The 14,557-nt window shown below is 40.4% G+C and overlaps 2 protein-coding genes across 4 annotated transcripts in view; one reads left to right on the top strand and one right to left on the bottom strand.

Annotated features, from left to right (window-relative positions):
* lrrc3b (leucine rich repeat containing 3B) overlaps positions 1-14,557 on the bottom strand; it is a 43,154-nt gene that overhangs the window by 12,242 nt on the left and 16,355 nt on the right. The window lies entirely within an intron of this gene.
* On the top strand, positions 6,853-13,904 carry LOC129164705 (uncharacterized). 2 transcript variants are annotated; one of them, XM_070556238.1, is made up of 5 exons: positions 6,853-8,588; positions 9,433-10,672; positions 10,771-10,924; positions 12,080-12,189; positions 13,485-13,904. In XM_070556238.1, the coding sequence occupies exons 2-5, from the start codon at positions 10,379-10,381 to the stop codon at positions 13,809-13,811; spliced, it is 885 nt and encodes a 294-aa protein (XP_070412339.1). In that variant the 5' UTR covers positions 6,853-8,588; positions 9,433-10,378; the 3' UTR covers positions 13,812-13,904. The 2 variants fall into 2 exon arrangements, with proteins under 2 accessions (XP_070412339.1, XP_054601633.1); XM_054745658.2 differs by lacking the exon at positions 6,853-8,588 and having other exon boundaries at positions 9,173-10,672.

The following is a 14,557-nucleotide window of genomic DNA, read 5'->3' on the forward strand; positions in this document are numbered from 1 at the left end:
TGCATCTCAGCCAAAGTTTAGCCTCAGAACAGCCATAAATGTAGAAAAGAACCCAAACTTGAGCACCTGCCCCTTTTGTCCGAAGTGCCCAAAGTGCCCTTTTTCCGGTCGTTCATCAGATTTTACCGTAAAAAACTGTTATACTGTGATACAAATCGGGCACTAGGACCATGCGGAGGCAGCCGCCTCAAGCTGAAGCCTATTTTCACCTTAGACCCGCCTACAAGCTCACTGATTGGCTCGGCCGCATCATACTAACGTGTGATTGGTTGTCCTTGCTGTCGCTCTACCTTGTAGCCATGGAGATGGCAGACCCGTGTTTTGCCTGCGTGCAGGAGTCTGCATTCATCTACCTGTAAGTTTTTTTTCTGCCTGCTTCACGTCAGCTGGATGGATTTTAATATCAGAGCTTTTGTTTACGTGCGTTTGTCTGGGACAGAAAATGAGACATGAGAGAGACTTCTCCTGAAGTGTTGCAGAAACTCACAACAAAGAATCACAGATGTTGATATTTCTCACTCTAGATTCTCCGGGTCATAACTTCTGAATAACTGGAATAAGAATAATTCAAACGGTTTCTAAAAGTACATAAAACTAGCTTTCCAACGAGGTACTACATGATATAATTCATGTTACTCCAAAAATCGCTATTAGAAGGAAACCAGCTTTGCAGCGTCACAGGAAGAAACGGAGCGAACCGCGACGGGAGAGCAGAGAACCGAAGGGAGGAGATCAGCAGATGAAGAGGATCAGACTATCCATCGGATAGGCGGAAGAAGACGAGACGAGACTTTTATCTTTATTTCGTGTTTGTTTATCTTTTTATTTATTATTATTATTGTTGTTGTTGTTGTTTCAATGTGTGGCATTGAAATGCTGTTTGCTATCCTGGTTCACTATTTGTTTTTGATGTGTATAGAGGACCCACTTGTAAACAAGATGGTTCATCTCAAGTGGTTTGTCCTCTTGAAATATAAGTTAATAAATAAACTACAGCTGTGTAATCAAAATGTATAGAAGTCTAAAGAGTGCACAAATTAGGAAATATTGTTTTATCCTACTTGCATTTATATGTATGGTAAACATATCTATGGTAAATGTGATTCTTTTGCTAAATCATCTCTAACTGAAAGTAAGTTTAGGTTCCAGGTCCATCTTACAATGATCTAAAATGCATCTTGTCCTCAGTGAGTCATAATCCTGCAGTAAACCAGAAGAACAACCTTCACAATCAGCAGAGTGCTGCAATGGCCTTCATTTCAGCATCCAAAATGGGTAAAATGCACTTTTCATCCATTTGCTTGCACTTTTTAACAAATAACGCATATGATTTGCTTGTTGCTGATAGATTCAGGAGATAGAATAGCTATTGAAAAATACAAATTTCCACAGAGACTATAAAACAGACAGGGTTTTAAATCTGGGACCCCATGCTAAACTTCACCTCTCACCTGGTGCGGCTGCTGCTGGAGGAGCAGAGGCTCTCCTCCAAGCCTCTCCCTGATATTGGAGCTGCTCAGCTTATAGCAGCATTGGGGATGGGTCGGCCATCAACAGTTTGTTTTCTTAAAGTGACAGAGCCCTGAAACTGTTATGGCTGAAGCATGAAAAGACAACTTAACAGTAAGACGAATAAGTGCTTTATTTAAAGTCTAGACCTGATCTTATTGCTGTTGGACCAATGGGAGAGAATTGCTGTGAAGTAATCCAGCTGAAGCGAGGTCAGAAGATGGACGTGTGACAGAACCAGAGGCGACAAGCATGATCCAAAGAGGAGAAGGAAAAAGGCAGAAGTCCATAAACAAATCTAAAGATAGTTCAAGGATCAGAGGTATGTGGGTAATGCAGAAGGGTGAGGCAAGGTGAGGGAATCCGAGGAGCAGAAACAAGGGCATGAATGTGAAGGCAGGCATGGGACGAATGAACATCTACTGACACAAGGTTTTCAATGATTTGGTGGGGGTGTGGTGGTTAGATGGGACTAATATAACTGGAGGAAGGGTGGTGATGGACATGATTGGGCTGAGCGGGTGTGGGAGCCAGTGTTGCCAACTGTTTTTGACTGAAAGTAGCTGAATTTCCCCCAAAAGTCGCCAGATGGCGTCATGTGCTAATTTGCATATTGATGATGTCATCGCGCCACGACGTTCATTTTCCCCATAGCATCTTAGGTGTTAAACTTATTAATTAGTATGATTAAAATGGCCCAAATTACTTTGATATGTAAAATAAATTCCAAAAGTATAAATAAAGTGACATCAAGACAGATAAGGTGTGGTGATCCAAACAGTTCTGTTTAGGGATGGGTAGCGAATTCGGTACTTTTTAAGGTACCGACCGAATTCCATAGTACCGACCGAGCACCGATTCACGTCATTTGAAACGGTGCCTCGTTTCGGTACCCGTCCATCCTAACGAGAACTTGCCAAGACAGCTGCGCAAGAGCGTTATGTCGTCGCTTGCTGTGAACCAGTTGTAAACAGAGCAGCACGGTAGAAAGAACGCACGCTAAAGCTTGGGTCCACTTCACTAAATGTGATGGGTAACTGGATGATGAAACCAGCGACAACGATCTAAGTGAGACATCCTCATCTTAATCTGCTCCGGTAGGTAAATATAATTAGCTTGATATATTAGCTTCCGTTTCGCTAATGGTGCGTTCACTTTCTCCTCGGAACTCCGAATTTCCGACTAGAACAACATGAACGCGCTCTAAAGTTTGGCTTCACTTTACTAAATGTGACGGGTGAAGACGAAACCAGTGACGATCTAAGTGTGAGGCATCGTTTTAATCTGCTCCAGCAGCTAAATAAACTGTTTAAGATATCGTTAGCTTGATATGTTAGCTTCCATTGCCACCATTGTTATCAGCTAATGGTGCGTTCGCTTTCTCCTCGGAAATTCGAACTTCTCAGTAGGAAAAATCAAATGAAAAAGGACGGCAAAAGGAATGAAGACACAGTAAATTTAGTTCACAGTAAAGATGTTTGCTTCAGTTTAATTATCAGCTTATAAAACTACCAACACGACCATATCATCTGCAAAAAGCAGAGACCTCCTCAGGCAACCAAAATGGTTCCTCTCTACACCTTGGCTGCATCTAGAAATCCTGTCCATAAAAGTTATGAAAAGAATCGGAGACAAAAGGCAGCCTTGGCAGTCCAACTCTTACAGGAAATGAGCCCAACTTACTGCCGGACGAAGCTATGACACCGGTCATATAGGGACCTAACAGCCAGTATCAGAGGGTGTGGTACCCCAAACTCCCAAATTACCCCCAACAGGGCCCCCGAGGGATGTGGCCGAGCGCCTTCTCCAGATCCACAAACCATGTTAGATTGGTTGGGTGAACTCGCACGCACCTTCCAGGACCCCCTAAGGGTATAGAGCTGATCCAGGATTTCACTCTAAGGACGAAAACCACATTGTGGACATCTCAGTAGTGCCAACAGTAATATTTTAAATATATCGTGCCGACCTTTTCTCTCAAAGATTTAAAATAGCGTGATCTGGCTCCTTTAAGGTTTCTAATGTGGAGCCTAATATAAAATTAAGACGAAATCAAATTATTTTCCAAAGTAAAATATGAGGAAAAAAATCTAAAGTATTTGTCTTCAAATAACCATGTTGCTATTAATTTTAAGGGTGAGTAGAATACTGTTCATTTACAATTGGAAACTGCTGTAATTGCACCCCCACGTTGCACCTGTTCAAGTTGAGAACTAGTGAGTCTCATTGGGTTTGTCTTGATACTTGGCTAAAATCCACCCGAGGGGAGGCCCATTTATAGTCATGACTTTAAAATGCAAACAAAAACCAAACAAATTCACAAAGATTCACCACAAACCAGGGCTGGGCAATGAATCGAAAATTTATCATTATCGACATTTCTGACTCTTATTGAGATAATTCTTTTCCCGTCAATATAAAAGATGTGTGTAGGTTGGCAACATTCATGTCCCCTGAAGAAGTCACGTAATTATGTGACTCAACGTAATACATGTGGCAGACCCAACTATTGGGCGACCTTTGTTTCTGCGCATACCTGTAGTTATCGTTCATTTGTCGTTATCGAGGTGAAATCCTCAATATGTCGTGGTATTGGCTTTAGGCAATATCGCCCAGCCCTACCACAAACAGACTGAAGACAAGAGCATGCCTGTGTGTCGTGAATTTGAACACAGTCATTGCCTTGGCTGTGCAGGGACCAGATAACCCTTAAAGGAGAACCTGGTACCCCAACCCCCCACAGAATCTTTCAGGGGACAAAGTCACAAAACAGGCATTAGGACGTTCATGTCCATGATTACTGGTACAAAACTTGGAGAAACTCTATGGCTGTAACAGTGGAGGACCATGATTGACGCTGTCATTCCAGTGTTATGGGCTCGACACACGGGAGGCGACATCGCCTCTCCATTCATTTTCAATGAGACATGCGCGACAAAGCGATAATCGCGGGTCTCTCTCCTACCAAGCGAAACGAGAAAAACGTGCGTGTGAAAGTTTGCACTCATGCACGTGTCATGCACGGACGACCCAGCGACGCGATCCCAGAAAGTTGAAACATTTTCAACTTTTCATCGCTGTCGCTCGGGCGAGGACCAATCAACGGAGGTTTCATTCACTGACCAATGAGCGGACAGGATGCTCCGTACATCTCCGAGCAAACATGAAGGAGAAGTTGATTATTATTATGTTTATATAGTAAAATCACAAGTAAGATTTCACATAACTTGTGAAACATCATATCTACCACTTTATTAACTCTGAACCGCTTAAATAACCTTAATTCCCTCCAACGTGACACAGCCAAACCGAACAACGGAAGTTTCGATTTCGCCATGGAACAGAACGCGTAGACGGCTTTGCCGCTGGCCGCTGCAACGGATCGCCTCCCGTGTGACAGGTAATAAAAGCGACAGCGACAAATTTCGCTGATCGCGGTCGTTTGTCGCCTCCCGTGTGTCGAGCCCATTACGAAAATAAGATGGAGTCACAAGGTGTTTGGATCGTTTCACTTGATGCACCTTTCAGTTGACATGAAGTTTCTGTGTCGTCTTCTGTCTATGTGAAGCCGCATGTATATATATATATATATATATATATATATATATATATATATATATATATAGATATAGATAGATAGATAGATAGATAGATAGATAGATAGATGATAGATAGATAGATAGATAGATAGATAGATAGATAGATAGATAGATAGATAGATAGATAAAACTATGGTGACTATGATTGTGATATGACCTTCTGACACAACAGTGTGTAACTATAAAATCACACCAAGGACAAAGAATCTGTTTCTGCAGCTTCTTTCTTGTTGCTGCAGAGATCTAAAGCTGTTCCACATGGAGAGAAGCTCAAACACGCTGCTTTTACCAATCTGAGAGATGTGGTGGAAATATCTGATTAGGTGATGTGGTTTTTTTATTTTTTATTTTTTGGTGCAGCTTCCGCAGTGATGTGAGAGCTGACCGCGAAGGCAAAGCTCTCGATTAACCGGTCGATCCACGTTCCAAGTCTCACCTATGGTCACGAGCTTTGGGTAGTGACCAAAAGAATGAGGTTGTGAATACAAGCGATCGAAATGAGCCTTCTCCGCAGGGTGGCTGGGCCCCTCAGAGATAGGGTGAGAAGCTCAGTCATCCAGGAGGGGCTCAGGGTGATCTGCTGCTCCTCCTTTTCGAGAGGAGCCAGTTGAGGTGGCTCGGGCATCTAGTTGCGATGCCTCCTGGATTATGTAGTGTCTCAGGATCTACAAAAGGTCTCTTGGAGCCATGCTTCATATCCCACAGGAAGTCGACTATTTTGGTCCAAGAACGCCATTTAGTGTTTTTTGCACACCTTGAATGTACACTCCAAAAAGAGATGTGTCAAAAATCAACACAGGTGGATGTGTTAACAGCATTTTGACACATGTTGTGTAGATTTTAGCACACATTGTGTAACTCTCCTATCAACTGACTGACACATTAAAAGTGTTATCTTCCGTGCTTGAAGTTGTGGCAGGAGATTTCACAAATACAACCTGCTGAAACCCAAATTTGTATTAGTATTTTTGTATTTGTTTTATTCATATTATTTATATTAGTAAAACCTCACTGACATGTATACAAATTAGCAAGATAAAATAGAAATTAAATAAGTCTTTACAAATGTAATTAAAAACAATAGGTAATTTTTACAAATGTCTGGTGAAATCAAACAGAAAAGCTATGCATAGTAAAAAAAAAAATCTGCAAAAAATGACGAAGGTAAGATGATACATCTAAACATTTTCAAAGTTTAACGGCAGCTTTTTGTCATCCAATCATTAGGCTTCTTAAAAAAAAAACGTACTTCCGCCCGCCAGTTTCAGTCGGTTTGTGTTACTTCAGTCCGCTCATTTCTCCGGACTCTTGGAGGGGATTACAATGGAGGATTCTGATCCGCCTGTAAGTAACATTGTTTGAATGTTGTTTATTAAATATATATATATATATATATATATAATATTCTAGGTGGCTACGCAGTGTTTATTGACTTGTGCGGTTAGGCAGTACTTGGCGCCACTTAGCATAAGCTAACTAGCTTAACCAGTTTACTTTACTCAGGCTTTCGCTTGCTAGGTTAGATAGTCAAACATTTTCAAAATATATTTACATGTGTTGTTAACAGCAGTGTCCCCAAAGCTGGACGTACACTACGATTTGCTGACCGTTTTGAGCCAATCTCCCTCTTGTTCCACAATTTTTTTGGGGTAAGTTCTGCCTGGTGTAGTGTAGGGGTAAGGAGAGGCGGTTAACACCTCACAACCAGCTCTCGAACAGCCAATCTGCAGTCACACGAATATTAAAAGTGCTTCATATTTTGTTTGTCTCTTCAGGGTATCGCACTGTTGAAGCAACGCTGTGACCCAAAAGTACCAGAACCGCTCACATAGCGCATGCGTCATGTGAACAGGCTTCGCCAGCACTTTGGCTAAAACTCTACTACAACACCACTGGTTCCGGGTTTTCAAACTTAAGGGTTTGACATGATGTGTAAAAACTGCTATTTTAGCATGTTTTCATGTCTGTGTTGCGTCCACGCAGTGTGAACAGTCAGGTCACATCCGAACATTGCGTGCTATAGTGTGAGAACATGACTTGTACAGTTTGAGAAGTTAAATGGTACGAGTAAAACCGTAGCACAGCGAATGAATGCCTTGGAAAACGTTAGTTGTTAAACAAAAGTTGCTAAACATTAAACCCTCTGAAGGGGAATGTGATCAAACTAAAAGAAATCGTGATATAACTAAATAAGTTCGATCCTCACGCACTGTTTTTGAAACAAAATACCGTAAAGCGCATATTAATATAATTAATTATAAAAAGAAATCTATTTCAAAATAAAATTGTGTACCCTATTGATATATTGATTTGACAAGGCCAGTGGTGCTTTTACTTTGAAGGATGATACGGTCGCTATCCGGATGCGTTGCTATTCCTGCTAGCTATCTACCGATCGAAACGACTTGTTTAAAACTTTATATAGCGGCCAGCGAGAATTAACTGTCACGGATCACACGCTCCATCAGACGTTTTTTTGTCTTTTTTAGCTAACGTAAACCGTTTGTATTTGATAAATGAACTAACTTGTTTTTTACGCTTTTCAAACTCCCAGGTCCAAGGCATTTGTTGCCACTGACTACGAGGACACGGAAGCGAACATACATAGTTCTTTGAAAATATTAATTTAGTAAAACTACTACACTAACCCGCCCTGTAACTTGTGTTATTATTAACTTATGTTTATACTGAGTGATACTTTGTTACATGCACAGGTAGCTCCAGTTTGATCACCAAATAAAAATGTCAGTAACTTGTTCAAATGCAGAGGAAAATATGTGAATATCGTTTTTTAAAAGGGTAGAAAATGTCATGAGTATAAACCAGTTAATCAAAATGTGTTAAGTTAAAGTAAAACAACATTAGAAGCAAATACAAAAACATTTAAAGCAATGTAAAATATAAATAAAATAGTTGTAAAAAATTAGTCATGTAATGTTGAACTGCATGTTGCTGTAGTTTTTCAACTCTGCTTGAGGCAAACATTATAAACTTGAGTCATTGTATTGCCATTGTTTTGTTGAATAAGCCGTGTTTGGAGATACTACTCATAAAAATATGTGGCCAACCATTTTATATTAAATGAGGAAAACCGTCCTAATTATATTTCGTCTGATAAGATCTAATTTGAGATTTACTTTAATAATAATATTATAAAATAAAAGTAAATAACTTTTTTTTCTGCAGAACCCAGACCTACAACCTGGATCAATCAGAGTGCTTGCTACCATCTTCAAAAATGGAAACGAGTCATCAAGGAAGATTTATACTGTTCACACTACAGAACAGCTAATAACCCACATCATGTCTGAGCAACCAGGTTTTGCATTTGACAGAGTTCTGAAACATCATGCTGACTTCCAAGAGTTTGTTGATGTGGACAGAACAACAGACATCAGGAATTTTGACAAATTCCAGGTCTTTCTATCAAGTGTCGAAGCATTACCCCAAACAACTGCTGAAGAGCTCCATCAAATCCAGGTATAAGATTTTCATTTTATTTGTGTTATATTATTTTCTGGGCTGTAGCACTGGAAAAAAAGAAGTGTCACATACACTTGGTAACAGTGAAATTAAATGGCAAGCGATTTTAAATTCCAGTGATGGCCTTCTGCCAGAATGTTTCTTTTTTAGAATTAGGAGGGTTGTGTCACATTCAGACAGACTGTCGGATTTCAGTCACTCTGAATTAGAATCGATCAGAAAAAGTGGGGGAGGATTCCTCCTGTTCACAATCTTTGCTCTAGTGTGTTGGTCTAATGTCGTCAATTGACCGATCACAATCGAAGAGACGGCATGCTGCAGACGACGAGGCAGAGCGGCGTTCGCAGTGATCAAGTGCTGTTGCTTTAACATCTCGCTGCAGTTTTGAGCTTAAAGTTTGTAAAATCAAACAAAGTCACCACAAAACAACCGTTTTCTGTTAAGGACTTTAGCAGATTTGCCTTCATAGATTTTCCCAAGGTGTTTTTTTTTTTTTACGGGCGATACATTTTTTTTAATCTAAAGTGGGTTTATCTTATATCAGAGCTGCTCTCATATGAGCATGTCTTCATCTGCTCTCATGCCACCCCTTCCCAATTTCTCAGGCTGAACAATAATATTTAATCTTTAATAGCACTATAGCCCTCACACTCCCTTACATCACCACTGAACAAGACTACATGTTTCTGCAGCAGGTTGTGGGGGTTCAGCTCAATATAAAAATTTACACTTTGGATTTATTTGTGTATGTTACAAATATTTGCAATAATCAAGCAGTCCTAACTAATGTTTATAATAAATCTAATTTCTTCTCATATCCCCTTTGCTGCCTTCAATCTAGCATCTTCCTGTGGTAAACGAACTGGGAAGTCTGCAGATACTATTACAAAGAAAAGCACCAAAAATACTTGAGGAACACAAAAAACAGGGAGCCTTAAAACTGAGACAAGGAAGCTCCTTGTCAAAGTTTGCATCAGTCACTTGGTGGAGAAGCATGGATTGTAAGTACATACTTTCATACATACATACATACTACATATATAGAGTGGAAGTGTATACATAGATATGCATTTTTATTTCAGTCATTCAATTCACTAATTTAGATTTTGATTTCTGTTCTTCCATTCAACCCCTTAAGTTACCCAACAAGTGCTGAGAAGGTGACTTTAGCCAAGACAATCATCGCCACTTTCCCATCCTTGAGAGTTCAGATTGAAGGAAAAGGAGAGGGATTTGTAAGTAGAATTTGCCTAAATCCAAAAAGTGTCTTCATTATTAGGGCTGGACGATATAGAAAAAAGCATATAGATAAAAAAAATCAGGTCATTTACAATAATTATTGAAAAATATTGATAAAAAATGTTGAAAATATCTCAAGTGCAGCCCTTCCCATTTTATGCTATTCACTAGCATTACCCAGCAGCGGCAGACAGCTGTGCTGCAGATCATGTGTAAAAATGACAACACTGGTGTGGTGTGTAGCTCTGAAGCTTTGTCCTAAACACTTTTTTTTATTTATATTTTATTGAACATTCAGCAGTCATGTTACATGAGAACCTCTTTTCCAAATACATCCCCAAGTTTTTGCTTGAATAAGTATTTTCTGTGATTCGGTATTTAAAACGGGAAAGAAAAAAATCTAAATATATAGGAAATGGGGGAACTTGGTCTTTAAGCTTTTATTATTGTCAGTAATCCAAACTAATGTTTTGCTGTTGGATTTTTTTCATTCTTTTTCAACACAGGAGCATTTTTATGATCCATTATCACATTCTGGATTCCTGGAAATGAGACTGCGTAATATCCGTCGAAAGCTTGAAGCGGGTCAGCGTCGTTACTCAAAGCGCAAGATAAGCTGTGATACTGGAATGGAATCAGAACAGGACCAGGGGGAGAGCAGTGCAACCAATGAGTGGATCACCCTCATGAAACGACTCAGGCCCTCTTCAGAGAACATCTCTTCAATTAAATCTGCTATGGAAAACACGTACACAAGGCGTAGGTCATGGATATCAAAAAAGAATCCCACAATGGCTGAAATTTTGGAAGAATATCCACGCTTTCTGGACATGCCTAATCTGGTAGGCCTCATCATTTTCCTTCTTTAGTTAAAGCAAATGCCTGATGTCATTAATAACTGTTGATGTATAGTTTAAAACAACTTCTCTTTTTATTTAAGCTGGATATTGAGTTCGGAAGAATGACTCATGGCAAGACGGAGCTGTTTATCAGACGATGGGAAGTCAGCATAATTCCAAAACTGAAATCTTTGGCTACCATGGAAGGAGGGGATGTTTCATTGCTAACAGAGGGGATGGAAGACCAAACTGATGGTATGTGTTTTCTCCTTTGAAAGTGTCTGCTGTGTAACACTTATTAATGTATTAATCCTGAATATCTGCTGGTGTGTACAAAATTATTACCCTTTCAAAATTCTGTCTGTTTTTAAGAGCTATTCCATTCAGAAACTGTTTTATTGGTCACCAAGTTTCATTTGCAGGCAGAACGTGAAAATAGTCTTAACTCTTCTTTCCTGCATTAGCTGCAAATAGAAAATCTAATGGTCCATCCATCTGTCTAAATATGTCCATCCTTACATCTGTCCAAACAGACATGCCAGTCCATTTTTCTGTCCAAACATGCATCTGTCTGTTCATCCATCTTTCCCACACTGCATTGACCTGACTACAAATATACATCCAAAGTGCTAACTTGCTAAAAGCACTTCTCATCTTTAATATACATCCAAATGCGTCCATCACTTTGTCCATTTTTCCATCTTTTTAACAACGCATCTACCTGTCCAACCAGATGCTTACTAGGGTTGGGCATCGTTTGATTTTAAATGATTCTGATTCAAATTCCTCATTTTGATTGCAGTTCCTATCGATTCCCGATTCCATCAAGACATGACATGTTTTACATGAGCTAGCTAACCACAGGTCCTACTTGATGAAATAATCTTAACTTCAACATGAATTTTAATTCTATGTAAAATACCATCACCTTCATTTTGACAAAACAATGTTTTGGAGAGAAAAAAAAGAAAAAGACTTGCAGCACAACCAGTGTTGGCAATCTTTTGATTTTGAATATCATCTTAATTTGTCCTTTCAATAAAATATAATAATTACACAATAAATTAGAAAGTTTTAAAATGCCAGAGAAAAACTTATTTTTCTGAGAAACTTCTCAAAATAACGTGTGGAACCCTTCCTCCTCCAATCTGCAATCTCCAGTGTCTGGTGCCTTCTGGTTTAAACCAGCCAATCAGCAAGCAGGTCATTAGCATATTAATTTCCTGGCCAAGTGGGAGGGTTAAATTGCTCTTTTCAGAGCAAGGCTGATTTAGGGGGTTAGAATGGCCTGTATCAATTTCTGAATGGTGAAAACTCCAGAAAGTTACTTTAAGAGTTGTGCCTAATTTTAAATTTGCCTAATTTAAAATTTTTAAATATATTTGTGTGCCTGTTCTATTTTTTCCCCAGATGAAAAGTGCTACACAATGCTGGTTGTTCTCACACATCTTCTGCCACCATTGCCTGGGAGTCGATGCAGCATTAAGTCTGCAATATCGTTCCTGGTTGATTTTGTACCGGTATGTATTCAATTCAATTAAAGTTTGTTTATATAGCACCAAATTACGACAAGAGTCGTCTCAAGACACTTAACATGGTAAACATTCCAACACAGGTCAGTTCATTAAGTCGATCAGAAAAAAGTAACCTATATAAGGAACCCAGCCATGGGTTGCTGCCTGGTGGCTGCCTGGTGGCTGCATTGCCCTTGAGTAGGTCTGGGTGGGTGCCTGGGGGCTCGGGGTGTGGGGGCGGCGGGTCCCTTGTGGGGATCTGGGCGGGGACTTGGGGATGGGGTCCTGACTTGTAAGCTGCCGGGAAGAAGACAGGAACAAGCGGCGGTGCATGGCCTAGGCTCAAGGGCCTCAGGTGGACCTTGGCTCCTCTGGAACAGAGGCAGAGACACAGAGGACTGTGGGGGGAAGTGGGCTTGTGTGGTTGCATCAGCTGGCGTAGGCCAGACGATGCCTGCACTGCCTGTTCACCACAGCCATGGAATACACCTCATCAACACCCACTAACACTGTATTGGAGCAGGTGGAAGAAGACTAGGGGTCTTAACACACCTCCGACGCTTGGCTTGCCAGGGCTGGAGGCTATGAGGGGGAGCTGGTCATCATGTTGGGGTCTGGGGTGGTGGCATGCTTTGCTCGGCGTTGGGTCCCTGTGCTCTGGGACAGCTCCTGGATCTCTGGGACTTGGAGCTCCCTCCATCTCCACATCTTTGGGGGGCAGATCTGTGACCCCTCACACTCTCTATTGTATGCTCCTATAGAGAAATCTTACATTTACAAGCGCGTGTTCGCACACAGGTGCTCACATGGTGCTCTCATAAGTATGGACTTGGGTATTGTCAACACATGTCTTGAGGCTGTGGTTGGCACTAAATGCATTATGATTTATTATCGTGTGATTGTTCAGTAAAACAATGTTGATTTTATATTTCCTCATCAGGTTGACGCAGTGATAGCTTGCTCCTGTTGTACTGTTGTGTGTTTTTTTTCTCTTTCTGCAGGTTATTGATTGCTTATTCTTGTGGGACCCCCCCCCCCTTGTTTCTTCCTTTCTTTCACCTCTGTCTCTGTGTCTGGTCAAAACTATAAAGCATTGAAAAAAACAATAACAATAAAGTTTTAAGTATCAGGCGTGACATTAAAGCAGAAGCTTTGATGCTCCACCTGAGAGTAAATCTGTAGGGCTTGTTACCAGCTTTAGACATTAATTCTGTTTGCTTCATAGCCAAACAGAACACGGGGGAAAGAATAAAGCTATTCCCTTTGATCTCACAAAATTCATATATTATTCTATCTTGCAGGCTGGGACCAGCATTGCGTCCCTCTGCAGCAACTCTGAGGTGGCACAAGGCACCCAACCACAGTTGATCTGCATCGGCAATTTGAAGAGTGCAACTCGCCAGTACATTATCGTTGCAAGCAATGACGGTGTGACCATTCCAGTAAATGATGGCCTGACATGTGCATTGGACAAGCTGTTCAAGCTCTACTGGGTTTGCAACTTGGCCTATCCACCCCAGCTCAGCTCTGTGTTCACTTTCTTCGAATACATCTACGAAGTTACCATCTCAACCAACCGGAAAGCCAAGGTACTGGAACTGATCTCCAAGCTTCAAGCTGCACAGTAAAGCACTATCATGTACACATGTCCAAAGTGTAAACAATTGATATCGACACAAGTTAAGACAGTAATTTGGCATCTGCGTGAAGTTCATGCCTTATCAGATGGACAGGGTTTCACTTTAATTTGCAGCCAAGAAGGCTGCCCTCGGACATATCAGAACTTCAATTCTTTTTCTAAACATCTTCATCGGGACCACCAACCCACAACATTAATGGACACTGTGCCATTTCAGGCTCATGACAGCAGATCATCTGCCACATCTGAAACTAACACTTATAATATTGAGGAAACATCAAACGTTTCAACTGTACCATTAACACCTACTCTTTCCAGTGATTGTGTTGCTTCTTTTGTAGCAAAAATGTACTCTTCTTCAAACACAACTTTGATGGATGTAGCAAGAAGCATTACTTGCACACAAGAAGTACTTGAAAGAACAATTGAAAGTCTACAACAATCGACAACTACATTGCTGAATAACTTCCAAGTACCACTTCATAGTGAGTCTGTCCAGTCATTAATGAGTGAATTTGAGAGTGCTAAACATATGTTTAAAGATGTTGACACACCTTTTAAAATAAATAAGTATCTCTCAGAAAATTTTGATCTTGTGAAGCCAAAAGAAATATTTCTTGGTCATAGGGCAGACACAGCAAGAAAACAGGGACAAATGAAACAAGTGTTGGCAGCTGACACATGTCAATACATTTCAGTAATTGATACTATTAAATTTTTATTCAGTAATGTCCA

Source organism: Nothobranchius furzeri, chromosome 11 (assembly GCF_043380555.1).
Source record: "Nothobranchius furzeri strain GRZ-AD chromosome 11, NfurGRZ-RIMD1, whole genome shotgun sequence".
In the NCBI taxonomy this organism is placed as follows: Eukaryota; Metazoa; Chordata; class Actinopteri; order Cyprinodontiformes; family Nothobranchiidae; genus Nothobranchius; species Nothobranchius furzeri.